Source organism: Rhopalosiphum padi, chromosome 1 (assembly GCF_020882245.1).
Source record: "Rhopalosiphum padi isolate XX-2018 chromosome 1, ASM2088224v1, whole genome shotgun sequence".
In the NCBI taxonomy this organism is placed as follows: Eukaryota; Metazoa; Arthropoda; class Insecta; order Hemiptera; family Aphididae; genus Rhopalosiphum; species Rhopalosiphum padi.
This window is the reverse complement of record NC_083597.1, coordinates 82,902,563-82,925,230: the sequence shown is the minus strand read 5'-3', so window position 1 is coordinate 82,925,230 and position 22,668 is coordinate 82,902,563. Positions and strand designations below refer to the sequence as shown.

Here is a 22,668-nt window from a genome sequence, read left to right as displayed (position 1 = left end):
TCATATATATATGTGTATATATATACCTATGATATAATATAAAGGGCTTTATCGTGTGTATATACGTGTATAATATATATTGTTCCATCCCGGAAATGCTGGAGTCTGTAGCGAAGTGAGAGGACGTGTATTATTATTTTATTTTATCGTCCTCGTCCTCCACCCTCTCGCGTACCACCCCGCCAAAGTCGAGTCGTCACTCCGAGTATAATAATATTATAATACGATGATTTACGGCCGCTTGCGTAGTTTAAGGAATTTAATGTCGTCAATTTGAGTTTGTGTGTACCTATATGTGTATTATATACTTACGCATAATATATGACACACAAATACACACACACACGGCACACATATTATACACGAAATAATATATTATTATCTTATACGATCGACGACAAAGACGTTATTATATTGCCATTGTGTGTACTGTGCACAGGTAACACCGGGGCACGTGGAGATGCTGCAGCAAGGGTGCATATCGGAACCCGCGAAGAGATTGGAGAATGTGCATATTATATTATAATATAAACATTATAAAATATTATTATATTGGTTAATAGGTATATCAATATTGTTATTGTCTCGTTACTATATATGAATTTCGATAGTATGCCAATGTATTCTTTTATGTTGCGTATATAATATTTTGTTGACTTATCAATCAATATAAATATAAATAATATAATATTCATGATATTAGATTTTATATCAGGCTTAAAGGTATCTAACTAATGTTTGACCTAATAACCCGTAATTATGTGGACAAATTGTTAAAAATTAAAAAGTTTAAATTTCTATTGACTATAATTAAAATTTAAAAATATTATAATACAATACCTATCGCATGTATTTCCTATTAGTTTTTCAAGTATAAAATTTGGTTTTATCTTTTTTAATAGTTTTTGAATAAATTTGTGTGAAATTATGTGTTATACATTTTTTTAGAACATTTTTACTTCAGCAACCTATTTCTAAGGAGAAAGAAATTTATTATTATTTTCTATTAAATATTAAAACTATAATTAAAATATAATAATAACACTTTTATTCGCTATACGTGGAATATTACTCGTATAAATAATTATGTCTATGTATTGTAACACATATTATAAACTATATAATCGATATTCGAATATTATTATCATCCATTTTTATGTAAGGTTTAAGAGTGTAGTGTGTTTGTCGTGTGTGTTTCAAATTCAATGTGCTTAACTAAATCAACAATAATACAAAAACAAGATACCGTACTTAAAAAGCACGCACAATATTTAATTAAATGTAACGTGCCCATCGTACATCGTATTTCCTTAATTTTTATGTCGAGAACTTTTTTCCGACTACCGGTCGATTAATATTGTACATACCTAAAAGCGAACACTACGTAACAGTGGGCAATACAGTACAGGTATACGCTATATACTGATTATTACCCAATCCACTTTATTATGCTTATTATAGAAACACTGTTTGTGCGCGTTTCAATAAAACAACAATGTCAGCTCGTTAGTCTGTTCGTGAATCATAGGAATGATATTCTACTGAGATATTGAATGGACGTTAGACGGCAATTACCTATTGAGTTTCGCGTCCAAAGTGTAAAATGTTATTGTTTCAATCCGCGGCGGCGCTTAGATTGGGTACAAAATACGGTAGGCCATTATAAACTTTACGCCTACTACTGTATTATTATAATATATGTAGATCAAACGTGTACGTCTGTTTTATCTAATATTATTACAACAGTAGTATGTCCGTGATGTGATGATAAATACACAATATGATTTTTAATTTTTTTTTATATTTCTATTATGCGTTTCAGTGATAATCTCGACGTAATTCAAATTTCACCGGAAATCTGAATCGTTATCAGCAGTAAGTTGCCATCGTATTCAATTTGGGTCGTGTGATCGTCGTGGTCATGGAACAGAAAGACGACGAATACCGCCCGACCGTCGTATAATAAATGTATTGAATCGCGATTCGTGCAGTGCTACGGAGTACGGTCACCGAACCGTCGCTGTCCTGTTCAGTAAAACATCTGTTCCTTTAACCTCTCACCCATTTTCGTTTTAAAAATACTATCGAGTGATCAACCCTCTCTTGCGGCCAGGACAGTCGAGGAGAAAAATTCTCTCCGACCGTAAACCCTTTGAGAGAGTTCTTTTTCGACCTCATCTCCCATCGACGACCGTTCGCCATGGCTCACAGGATATTAAACAAAATCGTAAGTATATATAACTTGACGAAAAACGGATTCTTTGTCGTTTTCTGTTGCCGCCGCAGTGGTATATGTGTACATTTTCGTCCTCTACTCGAAATTAAACGCGTTGATTTGTTGACAGAACAACGTTACCCAGTACCTAGCTCGTTCCTATGGCGTTGAAGCTCGGAAAGTGACTTTGATCCCCGGCGATGGAATTGGTCCAGAAATTTCGGCCGCTGTTCAGAAGATTTTCGAAGCCGCTAAAGTAAGTGATTATCTCACTTAAAATGAGGAATTTAAGAATTTAAACTAATCGGATCTTGTAGGTATTTAGTGAGATTTTTATAAAAAATATTGTTTATACCTGTTTGCCATAGGTCGAACAAAGTATTGAAAGTTATTTAGGGATTTTTTTTTTTTGCTTTTTTTACTAGAGTGGATTTATTGACAAGGCTAAATAGAATTTAATAGCAAATTAACAGTCTGTATTTGTATGGTATTACTAATCTGGTAGACAACAAGAAACTGAATGTTAAAAAGTTTTTTTTTATGAATGCATTTTAAGATTCTCACTAGATTTGTAATTCAAAATAAATCTTGGTTTTTCAATTTTTTTAGTTGAAAAACCCTATTGATTGTAATTATAATAAAAACAAGATATTTCTATTTTTAGACTCCAATTGAATGGGATGTAGTTGATGTTACTCCTGTAAGAGCACCAGATGGCACAATGAAAATACCATCTAAAGCTATTGAATCGGTAAACACTAATAAAATTGGATTAAAAGGGCCTCTTATGACGCCAGTTGGAAAAGGTCATCGATCATTGAACTTGGCGCTTAGAAAGTAATTATAATGTTACTTACTAATTATAAAAACAGTGTATATAGATATCTTTTGAATATTTTTGTTTATCTCAGATTACAATTTGTGCTCATTATTTTTCTAGAGAATTCAATTTATACGCCAATGTAAGGCCATGTCGCTCACTTGAGGGATATCCTACATTATATGAAAATGTAGATGTAGTAACAATTCGAGAAAATACTGAAGGTGAATATTCAGGAATTGAACACGAAATTGTTGAAGGAGTAGTACAATCCATCAAATTGATCACAGAAGAAGCTTCAACTAGGGTAGCTGAATTTGCTTTTAAATATGCTGTTGAAAATAAACGATCCAAGGTCACTGCTGTACATAAGGCTAACATTATGTATGATAAACTAAACATTTTTTTTTTAATTTTGTATAAATTTATAATTAATATGTTTAAAAATGTTAAATGTTATAGGAGAATGTCTGATGGTTTGTTCTTGAGGTGCTGCCGTATGGCAGCTTCAAAGTACCCACAAATCAAATTTGAAGAAAAATACTTAGATACAGTATGTTTGACCATGGTTCAAGATCCAAGTCATTATGATGTTTTGGTAATGCCTAATTTGTATGGTGATATATTGTCAGATATGTGTGCTGGTTTGGTTGGTGGCTTAGGTCTGACACCCAGTGGAAACATTGGTAGCAATGGTGCTTTGTTTGAATCTGTAAGTAATATTTTATTTTTTATTAGTTTATTTCTTTAATTTAACTAAGTTGTCAATTTATAAACAAATCAAATTTGTTTAGGTTCATGGAACCGCTCCGGACATAGCCGGCAAAGACTTGGCCAATCCTACTGCTCTTCTGCTATCAGCTGTAATGATGTTGCGCCACATGGAACTCAACAGCCAAGCTGACATTATTCAAAAAGCTTGTTTTGATACAATCAAAGAAGGCAAATACAGAACTGGAGATTTAGGCGGAAAAGCGAAGTGCTCAGAATTTACAGATGAAATTTGCCGTAAAGTTGAAGAGTCTTCTTAACTTCATGTTAAGTAATAATTGTTGGTCCATCAATTTTAATTATTTGTATTTGTGTATATTTATCTTGTGAAAAAACTAGGCCACACAGATTAGCAATAACCCTCTCGAGTTTTTCGTGTTTGTTCCTTTCTATTTAAATATAAAAGTAATATTTTATCCAGTAATTGTATAATTTAACTAGGATTTTTTATGAAAATGATGGTTTTTACTAGTACCGAGTCATTATTTCTGTGATAAATATTTAGAAGAAAACCATTCGTCAATTTTTAACTGTCATTTTCCATTAATTCATTTATCACATAATTCATTTGTTGATTAATTACTATATATAATTTATTGATCATTTTATAATTTTCAAGATCAAAAATATCTATCACCCATGACTTGATGTACTAATAACAATAAATCATTTGCTTTACAATTTAATCATTGTCGTTATTATTATTTATTTATTTATTATTGATAGAAAAATTGTTGCGATATTCATCATATTATTTTATGTACTTACTGATAGTTCTGTTAATCATTAAATCAAATATAGTTTACAAATAATTGACAAAATACAAGTGCTCAGTAAACATTGCAATAATTATAAATGTGCATAATGAATTAATGATTGTTCTTTGTTAATGAGAGTATGAAAGTATTAGATACACGTGCCTAGTCACTAGCCGGTATTATTAAATATTATATAATAAAATATAATTTTGTTATTTTACTGAAATCAACTGTGGCTCATTTTAATTATTACTTTTACTTATTATACCCTCATAGTGAAAATGTTGTCAATCTCCATACTAATATGATTGGCATTAAAATTGTACAAATATTAAATTATTTATTAATTTGAGCGTACAAAGTGTAATGTCAATAACAGGTTTGTGGTCATCTCTACGATAATTTTAAAATAATTGATGTTATATGATTTTAACTCATTGTTGTGTGTAATGCATCATGGACAATCAAATACCAGCCGTTAATGGGTTTTCTCCAGTAGCTGTACATTCTGTTATCTTTAACATTTTAACTTGGAAATAGCATTTTTTTCAATAATTGAAAATGAATAACAAAATATGATATTGTGTACATTTATTTCTATAAGCAATTACAATTATTACTTAATAATATGCTAAAATGTACCATCGTTTTATTACGCGATGACAAAAATAAAAATATTTGGGAAGAAAATATACAAGTAGTTGTAGTGTAAATGTTGCTAACATTGACAATATTTTTATCATTAATTTGCTACAAACATTCAGTTCAAATTAATACATTGGATTGTTACAATTTGATAAGATTAAAAAATAAAAATAAATAACTAGTAACAATAAATAGCACATCAATTAGCAATTATAACATGCCAGGTTAGAGTATTGGAACATTTAGTATTGTGGGCAGACATAAATTAATAATTATAATAATCAATAACCTTATACTACACAACAACATTGAAAAATTATATTAATACGTAATTCAAAAATATATAAAAATATATATCGGTGTTAAATAATATTTTTATTAATTTACCAAAATATAAATATAATTATTTGGAAATAATTTATTAAAATCCATCCAATTAATTTTCAAACATCAAATCATCTCGTCAATCATTAATTGTTGGGTACTCGTTTAATCGCTTGTATCGCCTATTGCAATATAACTCTCGTGGGCATCAATAGGACGAGGAGATTCGCATACTAAACTTTGAACTATCCATAAAGTTGATAGTTTGGGAATTCTTTGATTCATGATTGCGCTCGGACAATGGTCGTCGGTTACAATTACAGTCATGTGGCGTATTAATGGCAGACTTACCGCTCCTAGTAAACAAACACATTTACATGACTTGTTCAATCAGTAATATTTTTCACATCAATAATTAAAATTGTGTTAAAGACCAATCATTCAGTAGTTAAAATAATTCAGTTTACATACCTTTTTTACTGATAGTGTAAACAATGGCACCAGAAAATTTTAACAAACTGGAAAAAAAGCTATTCTTAGGTTCATCTGATAAAGCTACATATACAACATAATCAGAAAATATATTCGAATGTACAGTTTGAGGTGAACGGAAAATAACTTCTTTCTTTTCCACAGACCAACCATTTGGTATTGGTTTGACATCATTCTTTATTATAAACTCAGAGAATGACATTTTCTAGAATAAAATAAAAAAAATTCACAATCTGAAATATAATTAGGTACTAAACTATATGAAAGAGTTAAGAGGACATCTCATCCGCATGTGTTGTCTCCGTCTTACACACTACGACATAGTGAATTTTCGTTCACCAGTTTTAATAGTGTGATTTTAGTTTTAATATTAGAGTAAATTGATCTATTATCAAACTTTTAGGTAAGAACATTATCTGTATTCTCTCGTTGGTTTTTTACGATATTTTAATTTTAAGGTGAATTATAAGTATGAAAAATATTTAATATTTACTGTCGTGCGTATGTAAGACAGAGACAACACATGCCGATGCGACATCCTCTTAACAATAAATAATATTGTATATTATACAATTAAGTAATAGGTTATGGTAATTATATGGTCCTTATACTATTTATTTGAAATTAGTACTTAAATGTTAGATTATTAATTTGGTGTCTTACATTCATAAATATTTAATTTATCACAATATATGATGTTTCATTTTATATATTTTTTTAACACAATAACCTCCGTGATGTAGTTAATCAAACTTCTAAATTATTGACTTAAATACATTTTTTTAGTAATATAATTGATATTTTTAAGTATAAAGGAAGAAATGGACAATAATGGTACCTAATTGTCAAAATAAGATTTTTTAAACAATAATGTAACAAATTGTTAATAAGTTAAGTACTTTGTAGTATTTGATGCATTATATTCTTGTAGTTATATAAAATTAGCCTAACAAATACATGACATCGACCTCTTGCACAACACATAAAAATAAAAACTACTGAATAATTATGTATAAAAATGTAAATGTTGACTTCATTACCTAGTGAATTTTGTTGTAAAAATATGTTTATAAAATTGGTACACTATACATAGTCAGCTGATGTCATAGCTGTTAACCGAGGTACTCTACATTAGTTTATTGTGTATACTAATATATGAACTAAAAATTGCCTACATAATGCTTTCAAATATTTTTTTGGGGTAGAGTAATTTACAATAACAAAATCATTTTATTTTTATTCTCAATAGTTATGAGTAGGGCATTAAGTTATATGTTTTCCTTTAATTATACTTTAAGTATAAAAAAAATAAACAACTAAATATCTTAAAACAGCATATATATATATTGTCATAACTTACTTGAGAAATAGCATGTTCAATACATCTATGATGGTAAGCAGGTATACCAAGACTTAAACCCAATAAAAAATTACAAGTTTGTGAAGGAGTATCAGTAATAATGTATGAACATTTATAACATGACTTTGGTAACACATTCAAATACCTATGTACAGCACCACCATGCTTATATATTAAGGATTCTAGATACTTTTTATGGATTTTATCTGGTTTGAAATAATGTGAATCTAAAAATAAAATCAAGTCTAGTAAAATAATTGAAAATACGTTATACAACTAATGTATTATTTTAATTTTATACTTACGTTGGTTGATTTCATTATCAGTGCATTGATCACTGTCATTGGCCATTGGTATCCGTTTATACTTAGAATAAGAGATAATAAAATGTAAGTTCTCAAATAATTTTATGGATTTATTAGGAGGAGATACAACTGTGCGGTTAATTTTGTCAGGAGATGAATACTCGCTATCAATGTCAGAATTTTTTAATTGAGCCATGTTAACATTTGTTAAATCTTCTCTTGTGTGACTAAAAAATAAAATCAATAATAATATTTCATTAAGATTTAATAAACAAGTATTTAGATAGTTTAAACTTAAAAAAATGATAACAATTATGAAATTAAATTAAAAACTGGTAACAGCTAAGCTAACAAAGTATTAACTTTAAAATAATTTTTACACGTAGAATTACAAAAACCAAGTGCAGAGAATATTTTATTGGTTAATAGAAGACCTCTTGAAAGAGATGAGTTTGTTCCGTTAACTTCCTTATAAAAAGGAATATTAAATATTTAAATAAGTCAAGATTGCATGTATACTGATGACTGATTAGTAATACGGAATCCTATCACAACTAATACAGACAATGTCACTGTTAATAATATCAAAAATGAACATTATATTGGTCAAATTGTATCTCAAAGAAAGACATTTGAGACCTAAAGATTCTTTTAAATAATTTATTGAGTCTTAAGAGAAGGAAAAATTTGATACAATAAGTATTTTTTTTCATATGATATTACGTAATAAATCTTAAATTTATTATATATATATATACTTTTGTAAAAGATAATAAATCTTGATAATTACCACAATTCATATAGTAACATTGCATACTATTTGTATTTTGTATATTTTAGTAACCTTTAGAAAAATGTTGATCACTTAATTTTATTTCACTTTATTTTAGGGATGTAAATATAACATGTTTATGTTAAAATAATTATACAGAAAATACTATATATTGCACAAAAAATATCTTACTCAAAGTCTGAATCTGAAGAAGCAGCTTGGAAGTTTCCTTCATCGTAATCATCTCCAGTAATTCCTGTGCTAGTACTAGGAATGTTTCTGGGATCAGGTACTTCAGGAAATAGACATTTTCGTTTTTTTCTATTGGTTTCTGGACCATCTTGTTTAGTTTTCTTACGTTTACTAGATTCATTTTTTGTAGTTTTACATTTTGTACTAGTTGATCGTGATAAGCGAAGTCTTTTTCCTTCAGATACATTAGCTAATATTATAAAAAAATAATTATTTTAAATTAGATGATAATTGAGAACTATTAATAAATAATAATTAATATGAATGCAATCACATACACATGCTAAGTCTATCATAATTTCTTAATACAACTTTGTCTTGTAAATTTCTTGCTTTTTCAACATCCAATACTAGTTTATCAAAAGAAACAACAACCACCTCTGAATTCAAGTCTACAGTAAATGTTTTTTCACTATTTGGTACACTGTTAACAATAATGTTTTATGTACCTTTATTATAATTATAAACACTATATTGTTTTATAAAATATACTATACATACTCATTAATAGTAATTATTTCACCAACTCTATACTCTTGGGAAACAGTATCAAATATTGCAACAAGAGTCCCAATTTTTAAAGCTGAACTATGTACAAGACAATCAGAATTTAATAGTTTTATATAGTAATCAGATATAAATTCTACTTTAAATTTTGGGGGTGCTATATCAATTATAACAGCTGGATAAAACATTTTATCTGCCATCCAGTAAGCAAATATTTTATCCCCTGTAAAAGAAAAATAATGAAATTAAAATTACCTGACAACTATATATATATATAAATATAATAATTATATTTCAAAAACCTGTTTTAAATGTAATAGGATCATTTGTTGTATTTTCAATAGAATCAATCGGCATATCACAACATTTAGGTTCCTCTATTTTAACATCCTTTTTCTCATTGAAAACATTTTCAGAATTTTGTTTTGTTTTCTGATAAAAAAAACCCAAACCAAATACAATGTATAGAGTGTTTTGTATTAAAAAACTATAATATTTAATGTAATAATTATTAAATTATCTGCATATTAGGTAATTATGAATTATTTTATTATAATATAGATAATATATTAAAGAAGACACATACTTTTAAAATTGTTTTTGTACTACTATCATTATTCTGTTTAGGTCTTTTTTTTTGTTTTGACTTTCCAGTACTGTAAAATAAAAATAGTTTAAAATTAAGATTTGAATTAATTTTAATTTTCTTACCGAGTTTTAGTTTGCGGTACACTCTGGAAGTCTTTATTATCCATATTATTAGCAATATAATTTTCTGTAACTCGTGGATAAACATGATCGCACTTGTGACAAGCCAAATTTTCTGGATACGTGTATACATTTTTTGATAGTAAAATATTGCTATGTTTGGCTGAAATATATAATATATCAAGACAGTTATGAATAGGGCTGTGAAATTTTAGAAAAATGCATTTGTTAAATTTTTTTTTTTTGATTACGAATAGTTAAGAATAAACAAAATGTATGACTTAATTTAAGTTTATACAGTTTGAAGTAAATTATAGATTTTCTATCAAATAACAAATCGTTATTATAATACCTTTAAAATAAAACTTGTATTAATATGTTATTTTATGACATTTTTTTATTTATATGTAATTTATTGTACCTAACTAATCCATATATAAAATGTGCATTAATTAATCTATTACTTTATAATATATAAATATTGGTAAATTTAATAAATACTTTATCTAGGCACGATGGATTTATCATACATTTTAAAACAAAATGTGATGCAGTTTAGATATATTGAAAGTTAAATTGTCATAACATAATCTTTATTGATTAAATTAAGTAGAAAAAGTAACCGTTGAAATTAGTTATACTTACATTTTGATTGTTGTAAAAGTATTCCAGTTGATGAACCACTGCTAGATGATGACATAAATGAATCTCTTGGAGCTTTGGGTACTAAGAATGGTTCTTCAATTAAATGACTACAACTAAAACAATAAATAATTAAATGTTAAACATCTTTTAAAAATAAAAAATAATTGTGTATAAATGTTTAATAATCATTATTTTAATACAGAGTTCTTAAAGATTAAAATGTATAAAAATTTACAGTAATTAAAAACCATGATAACAGATCTTCATTATTAAGAATAGTGCATTGTGTAAGCTGCATATTCAAATAAATAAATAAAATTGATTAATAGTTACGTTGAATTTGATGAGCTAGAATGATCAGCTGTATAACCATTAAGAGAAGATACATCAGACTTTATATCAACTTTAATGTTCGAATCAATTTTGGATATCTAAAACATAAATATATAGATGATTTTGAATATTATACATTCAATAAATATAATATAAAATATCTAGATAAATTGATTTTTAAATATATATATTTTTATTTTTTACATAAAAACTAAACCCACAATTTTGAATAGTTAAATGGCAGACAATTAAAATTTAAAAACCCAACATACACCAACTCAAAAGCTAATCAATAATTTTAAAACAATACTTGAATATTACTTAAGACATTGATGGGTCATAATTGGCTGGGTATTTCTATTACACATAATATTTATATTATGATGGATATTAATTTTGATTAAAATAATAAAAAAAAAAACCAAGCCGTAATCATTGCACTCCAAACATCTATTAGTACTAAAATCTTTAACAGTTGTAATATCCTTAAGGGGCTATGGTTATTATTTAAGGAGCAACATTTAAGCAATTTATAATCTCATCTTAGTCAATAAAAATTCACTATACAAATTTTACGAAAACTTACTTATTGATTTGACAAAAATAAAGTTAGTTAACATTGTTTGATTCTGAAAAATATTTGGATTCAGCAGAAAAATGTCTGTAGTTCGTATGAAACACTATGTTTTTAATTTTAATAATTATAATAATTCATATTTTCAAGTTTTTATTTACACTTCATTATAATATAAGATTTAATTTTTAAAAAGTATTCCTTACAATTTATAGACAATTTTCTGTCAAATTTAAACTTTTTTTCAGAATCAAAATCAGACATCTTAAATTACTTTAAATTTTGTCAAACATTGAGGTCTTTTTAGCTAAAATTGATGGCAGTAGTGAGGCCCCTTAAGGGGCTGCAATACCAATATTTGTTTTCTCTGTTTATCTTCCACAGTTCCCCATATATAGGGACAAAGACTTTTCGTATTTCCACAATTATTATAACTTTCTGGTTCAGTTAAGGGTAAAGGTACCAATTATTATTTTATAAAACATAATATTTCCTGTGCATTAGCTGGATAGATTTTTAATATTTATATTTTTTTTTATAAATATAAGCATGTTTAATTAAAAATAATTTCAATTATTTTTAACCATTAATAATAACTTATCCAAAAATGTAAATATTAAAAATCTATCTGGTTAAAACACAAGAAATATACTTCTTTATAAAATAAATAGTCTTAGCCCTAAACTAAACCAGAGAGTGGTAATCATGGAAATTCAGAATATCTTTGTTTCTATATTATGTGGTAAATAGAGAAAACAAATGTTGGTTGTGGTTCCAAAAAACCACTGTGTTGATTGTAATGTTGTATATAGGAATATAAATATATGTTGAAGTTATTTTAGAAATGTTTGTTAAATGATTCATATACTTATGGTGTATTATAACTGAATATTACCTCTTTTAGTGCAAGTACATTATAAAATATTGACTACATATTGTAATACAATACATTATAAAGCAATACTTTCAGTGAAAACATTTCCTGTATATATTATATTTAATAGGATACCCGTTGGCCATGTTACAACAATATTTTAAACATACAACACGAACATAAAATTAAGTGAAGACAAAAAATGTATAACATACCGCTAGTAGTTTAGAACTATTTGGTGTTATCCTACTTATAGCTGCAATACAAAATATGTAGTCATATTCAGGATATAAATTGTCGATTGATTTTTCTTTATCTTCTGTAGGCTAAAAAAATTACCACAAATTTTAATTTTATCACAAAAAAATATACACATTATATTATAGGTACCAGTTTGATTTCTCTGTCAGGATTAATTATTGTAGAGCCTTCAGATGTTGAACCATGGACTTCTTTATGTGGACCATGTAGTACAATTTCAGAATTTGTTTGGAATAATGTAGGAGGAGTAATAGCATGAGTTTCCCATGATCCTGAAACATATAAAAGTTGAATAAAAAAATCAAACATTTCTCACACACTGGATAGGCAAAGTAAGTGATTTTGGTACAATTGATATTTGCAGTACCTATCTAATATAACAGGATAAGTAACTATTTACATATTATATTTCTAAAACTGAACATTAACTAAATTGGTATAATTTTATTAATTTGTTCTGAACTTAAGACATAATTTAATATGATATATATTTTATACTTAGTTATCACTTGTTGATTTACTTATATTTATATCTTTAAGGGAAGTATTTTAATTGCATGCATTTGAGGTATACAATGTATATATAGGTCTATATAGGTTAATAGGGTAACAGAAGTATTAATTTAAATAAATAATTACTTTCACTGATGTCTGTAATGGAAGTTTGGGCAGTGAGATACTGAGAGCTCGTGACTATCTTGTCTTTGGCGGACTGTTGTATATTGGAATGGTTGATGCTGTTAAATTCACTGACCGACGACTGTTCGCAGTTCAATACAATTTCATTAGAGGTAAGACATACTGTCTCGTCGCTGGTCAGCGGCAAAGCCATATCATCGTCTGTTGGTTCAGTCTTGGCTGGCAACGAAAGCTCGGTTTTGAGTTCAATCTTGTCATCCATGACCGTACGTTTATTTTAACCGTTTATCTTATTCGCCACAAAACAGGACGGGTCGTGAACCAGACGTATACAGTGGAATGTACTACTGGATTGCGTTAGCCGAGTAAAACGTCCAAGTCGAACTTCACTGGATTTCGGACGGAAACGTAGTGCTAATGAAAATGAAACGATCATACGACGTACTCGTGTATTCATATAATCACCCGTACACACCAGGAACGCCGCGAAATAATCATAATGGCCGATATTTGATACCTGAATTATATGGATTTTGGATAACCGATACGAATATGTGATCTGATAGTGGAGAGGTAGTCTTGTTAAGACAGCCATAATCATTAAACAAACATAAATACATAATTACTAAGTAGTAGTAAGTGATGTTGTTGTGTTCCAATTCGCCGAATTATTACATCCATGTCCTCGTGTTTACAACCCGAAAAGTGGTTTACAGTTATTACCATAGGCTACCATTGAATCTTATCATCAACGCTGTGGTAACATTTGATAAGCAGCATGTTGTAGTCGTTTCACATGTTTGCCTAACCGGCCTGAACGGCAAACATAAACACGTGACTTTTTTTTTTTAAATGACAGTAAGTTACCCAATTTTTGTTATACTACTGTTTTGAATCCAAATTCCGATGTCTTACAACAATAATAGAAACAGCTTTGGCCGCGGAGGCGGTGGCGGCGGAGGCGGTGGTTTTCGAGGCAGAGGTAATTCATATAATATTGTTTAAAGTCCCGGTACAATATTTTTCGTGGATCGTGTGCTGTGCGATTCCATAATTATTAGCTTTAAACTTGACATTGTCTTGAAAACCATTTCGATGACTATTAATATATTTTGTAAAATAATTATTCTTATTTTCAGCTTAATTTTTGTTTTGAACTAAATATATATCGAAGTATACCTATTTATTATTATTGAATTCTACATTTTTGTGTTGATTGTACTTAGTAATGACCATTAAACAAAATATTTTTATATAATTCCAGGTGATGGAGGTGGCCGAGGAGGCGGTGGTGGTAATTTCCGTGGTGGCGGCGGAGGCCGTGGTGGAAGAGGTGGTTTCAATAGGTTTGCAGAACAAGGACCACCAGAAGAAGTATGAATTGTTTTTACTTTTTTTTTTTATTAGCCAATTTCATAGACTCAAAAGATAATTTTTTTTCTAAATATTTCTTTCTTTATATTGTACTGGTTAAAATAATTTTACAACGCATTGGTATACACTTACAATAGATAGTGTATTAAATGTGTTACAGCTTGTTAGGGCAAACCCAAAATATGGGCTACAAATGTATACTTGGTCTGAAAACGGCTCAAAGTACAACAGGTAGTCATGGAAATATTTGAGTAGTCGAGATAACATGTGGAAGTACCTATAACTTTAATATCAAAATTGGTTATATATTTATCAAATATAATATTTATATTTTATATGAATACCTGAGGTAACCATTGACATTAATTTGTTCATAGATCTTTAAAGATTTTAAATTTTAGAACATTTAACAGTTCTCCTACAACTATTGTAGTAAATGCTATAACCTGATGGAAAATATTATTAAATAGTTTTTATAATATAATACAGTTTTTTAATCACTGTTTTTTTTTCTAATGATAATGGTTGCTTAGTGCCAAGATTAACTGGATTGGTTATAATACAAATCCCACTTTGTAGTTGTACACCTGAGCACTTTTATATAACATTTGTATATTATGCTATAGAAAGTAAACTAAAAAAAAAATAAGAATATAAACTAAAATTTATAATTTTATTATTATGTCATACTTTATCAGACATAAATTCTTAATACAATAATAGTCTTTTATGCTTTAAAAATCTTGATTGCAATTAATATGTACCTTATAACTTCTAAGCCACTACTCAGAAGAAATATTTATCAAAGAATGCAACTAGTAGCCATTCTGAACCAAAATACATCATTAATAATAAAAAAAACTCTTTTAATACAAAATCAAACCTTAAAGTTGTATAACACATTTAAATTTAAGATATTATACGCCTATTTAGTATATTGTTGTGTATAATCATAAATAATCAGATAAAGTTTTAATGTATTTGCTGACTTATTTATAATGAAAAGTTATGATTATTATTTCTTCTGTTTCTGTAGGTAATACCTCTGGGTTATTTTACTCATGCTTGTCAAGATGACATTATTTGCAAGGCTGAAATGGAAGATGTTCCATACTTTAATGCACCTATATATTTTGCTAATAAACAACAAATTGGAAAAATAGATGAAATATTTGGCACATACAGTGATTATTTTGTGTCCATTAAGTTGAACTCTGAAATTAAAGCAAAATCTTTCAAAGGAAATGACAAAGTAAATATAATTTTTTAGTTATTATTAGGTAAATTATATATTTTAAGTTAAAAAAATATTATAAATTGTTAATAAATTGTTTCATATTTTAGTTATACATTGATCCAGCAAAACTGTTACCATTGAAGAAATTTTTACCTCAACCCGGTGGCCAGAGAGGTAGAGGAGGTGGTGGTGGAAGAGGACGAGGAGGTCGTGGTGGTCGTGGAGGAGGTGGTTTTGGACGTGGTGGTGGCGGAGGAGGCCGTGGTGGTTTTGGTGGACGAGGCGGTGGTGGCCGTGGAGGCGGTGGCTTTGGACGTGGTGGTGGCGGAGGAGGACGAGGATTTGGCGGCGGTGGTGGAAGAGGAGGAGGAGGACGTGGTTTCAAGAGATGAAAATAATAATAATAAAAATTGTAATTATAAAATAAACAAATATTTATGTTAATGTCATGTTCTCATAATATTTCTTTGACTACGAGATTACTAAATCTATTTGAATTTAAGACCAATTTTATTTCACATGTTATTTTATCATGTTCTACATTGTATTAAACTTAAGCTTTATTTAAAAAAAAATTTTTTATTATTTTATATTTTTACTTAATGATCATTAAATTGATAAATTTATACAATTCATAGTTCTGTATTAATTTATATATGGTACTAAACTTAAAAGTTTATATTATGTTTGATTATCTGTGTGCGTATGCTGTGTATGCACAGCATATTACACTTCACAAACTGAAAATATATCTATTTTTTATATTAGTAATGCTATACTTTTATAAAAAAATGATTGACTGTGCTAATTTAGTATTTCATAATATAATATTTTGTAGATTTTCTTCGAAGTTCATTAGGATTGATTAATCAGCAACACTACAGCCTCACCAAGCTATAGTCGGTTATATCTAATGGCTAGTACCTACCATGTTTATTATTTACGCAGTATGCACGTTGACAATTGTCGATTGCGTACAGGTACATACATTCAGTAATAGCTATTTATATTTCTCATTGATAATATTAATAAAAAAACATAGAATGCTCGCGGTCGTGTATGCAGGATCAGTATTGCATATGTTAACGTCTATCGCATTATTCTGCCGGCTATATTAAACAATTATTGTAATATAACATAATGTTATGTATTAATACAATATACATTAATTAATACGTAAAAATTTGTATATTTATAATTAAATTTTATTAATACTTAGCCCCCCACAATTTCATTAACTTACCATTTCAATACATTACACTAAGCTGAAACCCTAGCTACGCCACTGGGCTACCTCTATCTTCATAATTTAAACTGATATAAATGATGTTATGAACCCTAATTTTTAAGAATGAAACAAACCAAATAATATGTTCAATTTTTATCAAAGTCCAACCCGAACCATAATCAAACTTTAAAAACTACTTAAAGCGATAAAATTAAGAAAAAAAAATGAATTTTATTTATTGTTTTTCATTAAATTTGATATGTATTTTGATAAAGTTGATTTGATTTTCAAATTAAACTTTTAGTTAACTAATTTGATTTCAATAATTGCAATTTTCAGTTCGTTTTTCAAACTAAACTTGTCTAGATCAGTCTCGTTTTAACATAAAATAATTGTACTATTACCGAGCTAAGAAAAAATAAACGTAACATTTTTTAAACAAATGAAATGGTAAAAAAATTATTTAGTCTAGAATTAAAAATGTCAACAAAAATAAAATATTTGGGTAATTCATTAAAAATAAAATCGCCTAACTTTCTATATTATATTATCTATTTATTTAGGTATTTCCATTTTAAATATTTAATTCTTGAGTCCTGACTTATAGGATAAAGGTCTTAATTTTTTGAAATTAAGTTATAAAATGATATTTTAACGAATACATATATGGACTTACTACATGCCTTAAAAAATTGTCAAAAAAATAATCTAAAATGTCTTTTCAACATATTAATGTCCTCAAAAAAACACCCAATTATTTTGATAGGCACGAAAGTGAGAGTAAAATGATGGTCAACATTTTGTAATTATTTAATACTACTTAGTACTTTATTTTAATTAAATGAACTGTAGGTAATACAAAAACAAAATATTGAATTTAGGCATGTATAACGATAAATAAATGGCACAGGTACCATACTCGCAGTAAAGTAAACGCAATTACGATGTAACTCGTAGATATTGATCAATATTGTTATTTTGTTTGAGTAAGACACCACATCCGGTAATCGCTGTAGATAAAGACGTTATTACATTGAGAAATACTAAATAGAGCGATTAAAATTTAGTAGAGATGTTTTCATCCAAAACTAGTTATTTAAAAACTATTGAAGCAGATATTCAATATAAATAAAAAATGTTTACACAATTCATAAACAATATTTCTTAGTATAATATTTTGAATTTCCTAATTTAGGTATATTATTAGCTTGCAGCACGCTGTGTTAATATTATTTATATTTATTCATTTTTATATGCATTAATAATTAATGATTTAAAAATGCACAATAATAGTGTCATCTTTGAAGTATATGTTGCATAAAACTAATTAATATAATAATATGTACTTAGAATATTGTTCTAGAGCACTCAAACAATTATGTATTTTACATTGAAATCCAAGACCTATAACTATTAATAAGTCAACTAATCTAAAATGAAATCATGATTTTAATAATTAAAAGTAAAATGGGCAAATGGTGTATTCACTAGTCTTGGTATGATTTTAGTGTTTCGCCATGATTTTGGTTATTAAAAATTCTCGGAATGGAGATTATTGTTGTATCACTATAAGCAGTATAAGCTAAAGCGTACGATACATTTTGTTTTCAGTTCGTGTGTACAGTACATATTTTTAAAATATATTGACTCAAAAAATAAACGCTCAATTTTAGTAGGTAGTTACTAGATACCACATGGATTACAGATTGTTCACTTGTTTAAAACAATTATAAATACGTTTATACTTAATAATAGGCGGTAGGTACATACCAAATAACCAACATAGCAACACTAATTGAATTGATACCTATTTAAGGGGCCATGCTATGGTTATTATTTAAGGGGCAACATTTAGGCAATTTTTTATCTTGTCTTAGTCGCCCGGGACTATGTGTTAGTTGTAAATGATTATTATAAAAAAAAAAAAATAGTGTGAGTACTGTGTGAAATTCAATGCAGGTACAGACTGGAGCCGCAGACGTATGCCACTCTCGTACGCGCACCATGCCGATGTCAATAACTCAATTACAATAAAAATTCACTATACGAATTTTACGACAATTTTTTATTGATTTGACAAAATTAAAGTTAGTTAACATTGTCTGATCTTGATTCTGAAAAAAATTTTTGAATTCAACAGAAAAAAGTCTGTAAATTGTACAAAACACTCCGTTTTTAATTTCAATTATGATTTAAAAAAATTCATATTTTCAAGTTTTTATTTATACTTCATTTTAACAGAAGATTTAATTTTTACAAAGTATTCCGTATGATTTATAGAAAATTTTCTGTCAAATTCAAACTTTTTTTCAGAACTAAAAACGAACTTTTTAAACTACCTTTAATTTTTTTCAAAACTTAAGGTCTTAATTGAACTAAAATTGACGGCAGTAGCGAGGCCCCTTAAAAAATAATATTGGTTAGATAGGTAGGTACCTACTTCAATACGAATATAATAAATAATAATATTATTATGTAGGATAGAATGACAATGTGTTTATTGTTGAAATTTCTTTTAAAAATATCAACCCAAGACTTTCAATAAATGTCAAACAATAAAAATTATAAATTGATACATACTACTTGCTCATATACTATGATATAGTATGCCAGTATACGTCTTTACCTATGCACAATGTAAAATAAAATTACTTTTCTATCATGACGAATTGACAACATTATATCTGTACAATAATTTAACGATATCTATAAAACAAATTCGTGATAATATTTTTCTCGCTCGGCGGACGATGGTGTATTGCAAAACGACAAAGAAAAAAGCTAGTCATTAAAAAAAAAGAAAGAAATGATATTATTGTTTTTGTTTATATCGATATAAATTATGCGAATATAATATACCTACGCTGTAGCTGAATGCGTCCTGATGTTAGCCGTTAATCACTTATAAAAATAGGTATACATTTCTTCGTGCGCCATGCCGCCACAATTTTTGAAAATTGACCACATTCAATGTGCCACGTGCTAATGTGTTATAATATAACTAATAACTATAAATAAAAAATAGATGTGTATAGAACTAGCAAATCGTGTAGATTTACGAGGGTGGGTAGTCAGCTGACCTACAGTTTTTTTTCTCAATGTGTTGTGGCTCTTATTTTAACTTAACCTGCATAGTATATACGAGTAAAAGTAAATCTGTACATAACTACATAAGTGATTTTTATTTAAACAAATATGTAAAAATAAAAACAATAATAATCTTTGAGAAATTGGTACACAGGTAGTTACAGTCCTCTCGAATCTTAATAACTGCAGGCTCGTGTGCAAGAAGGAGAAGGGATCCTTTTTATACCTCTGTTATTAACAGCTATATTGATTTTATTGAATTAAAAGGAAGTTTACTTTTGCAAGACTCCTGAAGTATAATGTATATCATCGAAAAACTATAGTTAATAAACAATTTTTGTTTATTTAAAAATTAATATTAATATAATACTAATTTTTTTTTTCTGCAGTGAAGAAATCTCGTGATGCATAGTGTTTTATAATAGACAGATAATTTATTATACATATTCCAAATTAAAAAATTAAACATATATATATACCAATTGAACAATTTTTACCAGTACCATAAAATTAATTAAAAAAAAATATGAAAAATATTTTTAAAAAAAATGCTGCAGACAACAATATTTTTAACCGACCTGTAGAATTGATGCTACAACAGATAATATAATCAGTGTAAAAAAGAGAAGGAAAATTACATTTTAAAACATACAATTTTGCTGATGTACCTCAAGGCTCTAAACCGGGTCCTATATTATTAAAATATCTACGTTTTTGACATTCCTCAGTTACCTCGAACAAAATATATCGTCCTCGTTGCAGGCGTAACTATCTCTCTTGTGGCTTGCTGCGCATATGCAACATTGAAGCGATAACTACTAACAGTACAAATCTGCAACATCATTTAAACACCTCATTAGGCTTATCGATATCTTATTGCACTTCTTTATTTTTTTATTCTCCGGATTTTATTATTTAAACAAGTCTCAACAGCCTTTTTAAGTCTAACAATTGTATATATTTTACATATGTACATATTGCCTAGCTACTGTAGATATTATCAATATGTATATTAACTTTATTTATTGATGTAAAAAATTGAGGACCCAAATTAATGTTTTCAAAAGCATAGGTTAGAGTTATAATAGTAAGCCTTCATTACTACAGTTTATTCATACAATTAATGAATTAAAAATTGATAATGAAAATATATTGCCAATAACCATTAGGAAAATACCTCGGTTTAACTTTTGACAAAAAAGTTTATATGGCAACACCAATGATTTCAACCAAACTTCAACAAGTGTAATAGCATCTTTTTATGTTATAAGTGCCTTGTTCTAAATAAAAAATTCCGTCTTCTAATATTTACTAACAAATTCTACGCCTATTATTACCTACTTAGTTATATTTGCCCGTTTTAGAGATAATGAGTGACCTTTCATAATAAAATACAAAGCTTCCAAAATAAAGTGCTATTAAAATAATAATTACAGATTCACAGATTCCCCGGGTTTATAAGAAACTTAAATTTACATGAAGTTTTTCAAACTCAAGAAAACCATTAACCATTACCACATAAAAATTATTTAAATATTTTCATGCATCATAGCAATTCAACTCAACTTGTTTATTTTATTATAATCTTTGTGCATATCCTCGACGTAGACTAAACCGGGGCCGTCTTCACCACGACCTTCTTCAATAACTTCACATAATATATGACAGATAGAACATGTATTACCAATTATTATTATCACGAATATTTTTCTATTAACACTACATCGTTATATTATTATTACATTATTAATAGTTAAATCAACCTTCATTAATATTATTATTAGTTATTGATATATATTATTATTATTAGTTATTGATATATATTATTATTATTATTATTATTATCTCTGTTATTATTTGATAATCAGGTTCAACTTTGTAATAATTAAATTACAGATTGTTTTGATATAAAATAAAAAAAAAAATGTTCAAATAATTTAAAATGTTAAAATGTATAATGTATAATGTATAATGTACCTCTATTAATATCCGTAGTCCCGTAGATGTGGATTATCTATTGCCTATTGACTAAGAATGTTTTATTAAATAATCATAAACGTTTTTTTTAGTTAGTGTGAACCCTTAAATAAAAACACGAACTGCAATATTCGGATATGTACTTAAAAATATCGGGTCGCAATACGAAATACATTTTTGCCGTATAGGAATTAATATATATAAATAAATATATGTATATAGTATCAAAATTATTTATTTGCGCAAAAAACTACCTTTTCTAATAAAATGACGTTCTTTAATTTGCAAAGTACGATATTCACCTCGCTTCTTTTTACTGTATTTATCCGTGCTGGCTTGTTATGTAACTATTAAAAAATATATGTTCTTATATTATATGTTTTCAATTATATTTTTTTAGATAATAACTTAGACCCAAAAAATATTTTTCACATTAATATTTATTTTAATCAGAAAAGTAAAATAAAACTGTAAAAACTTGCTCAAACCACCTATACGTATCTTGAGTGA

General features: G+C 27.6%; 3 protein-coding genes across 3 annotated transcripts; 2 read left to right on the top strand and 1 right to left on the bottom strand.

Annotated features, from left to right (window-relative positions):
- Positions 1 to 1,834: 1,834 nt before the first annotated feature.
- Positions 1,835 to 4,790, top strand: LOC132918693 (probable isocitrate dehydrogenase [NAD] subunit alpha, mitochondrial). Its single transcript, XM_060980111.1, has 6 exons — positions 1,835 to 2,227; positions 2,346 to 2,471; positions 2,880 to 3,052; positions 3,156 to 3,419; positions 3,498 to 3,747; positions 3,830 to 4,790. The coding sequence occupies exons 1-6, from the start codon at positions 2,201 to 2,203 to the stop codon at positions 4,064 to 4,066; spliced, it is 1,077 nt and encodes a 358-aa protein (XP_060836094.1). The 5' UTR covers positions 1,835 to 2,200; the 3' UTR covers positions 4,067 to 4,790.
- Positions 4,791 to 5,138: 348 nt separating this feature from the next.
- Positions 5,139 to 13,894, bottom strand: LOC132918692 (uncharacterized). The gene is made up of 15 exons (XM_060980110.1): positions 13,256 to 13,894; positions 12,746 to 12,888; positions 12,571 to 12,681; positions 10,908 to 11,005; positions 10,575 to 10,687; positions 9,933 to 10,092; positions 9,808 to 9,877; positions 9,524 to 9,653; positions 9,216 to 9,444; positions 8,993 to 9,138; positions 8,655 to 8,904; positions 7,691 to 7,917; positions 7,386 to 7,612; positions 6,005 to 6,230; positions 5,139 to 5,889 (listed from the first exon to the last, which is right to left on the bottom strand). Exons 1-15 carry the CDS (start codon positions 13,515 to 13,517, stop codon positions 5,699 to 5,701), a joined length of 2,583 nt encoding a protein of 860 aa, XP_060836093.1. The 5' UTR covers positions 13,518 to 13,894; the 3' UTR covers positions 5,139 to 5,698.
- Positions 13,895 to 14,039: 145 nt separating this feature from the next.
- Positions 14,040 to 16,497, top strand: LOC132918694 (H/ACA ribonucleoprotein complex subunit 1). The gene is made up of 4 exons (XM_060980112.1): positions 14,040 to 14,237; positions 14,520 to 14,629; positions 15,666 to 15,881; positions 15,974 to 16,497. Exons 1-4 carry the CDS (start codon positions 14,162 to 14,164, stop codon positions 16,256 to 16,258), a joined length of 687 nt encoding a protein of 228 aa, XP_060836095.1. The 5' UTR covers positions 14,040 to 14,161; the 3' UTR covers positions 16,259 to 16,497.
- Positions 16,498 to 22,668: the final 6,171 nt, after the last annotated feature.

Excerpts from the sequence above, each read along its gene's own strand:
- LOC132918693 (XM_060980111.1), top strand. The coding sequence starts at position 2,201 with ATGGCTCACAGGATATTAAACAAAATC. Across the intron at positions 2,228-2,345 it reads ACAGGATATTAAACAAAATC|AACAACGTTACCCAGTACCT; the intron begins GTAAGTATATAT and ends ATTTGTTGACAG. Across the intron at positions 3,053-3,155 it reads TTGAACTTGGCGCTTAGAAA|AGAATTCAATTTATACGCCA; the intron begins GTAATTATAATG and ends TTATTTTTCTAG.
- LOC132918692 (XM_060980110.1), bottom strand. The coding sequence starts at position 13,517 with ATGGATGACAAGATTGAACTCAAAACCGAGCTTTCGTTGCCAGCCAAG. Across the intron at positions 8,905-8,992 it reads TTATGATAGACTTAGCATGT|CTAATGTATCTGAAGGAAAA; the intron begins GTATGTGATTGC and ends TTATAATATTAG. Across the intron at positions 7,918-8,654 it reads TCTTCAGATTCAGACTTTGA|TCACACAAGAGAAGATTTAA; the intron begins GTAAGATATTTT and ends TTTATTTTTTAG.
- LOC132918694 (XM_060980112.1), top strand. The coding sequence starts at position 14,162 with ATGTCTTACAACAATAATAGAAACAGCTTTGGCCGCGGAGGCGGTGGC. Across the intron at positions 14,238-14,519 it reads CGGTGGTTTTCGAGGCAGAG|GTGATGGAGGTGGCCGAGGA; the intron begins GTAATTCATATA and ends ATATAATTCCAG. Across the intron at positions 15,882-15,973 it reads CTTTCAAAGGAAATGACAAA|TTATACATTGATCCAGCAAA; the intron begins GTAAATATAATT and ends TTCATATTTTAG.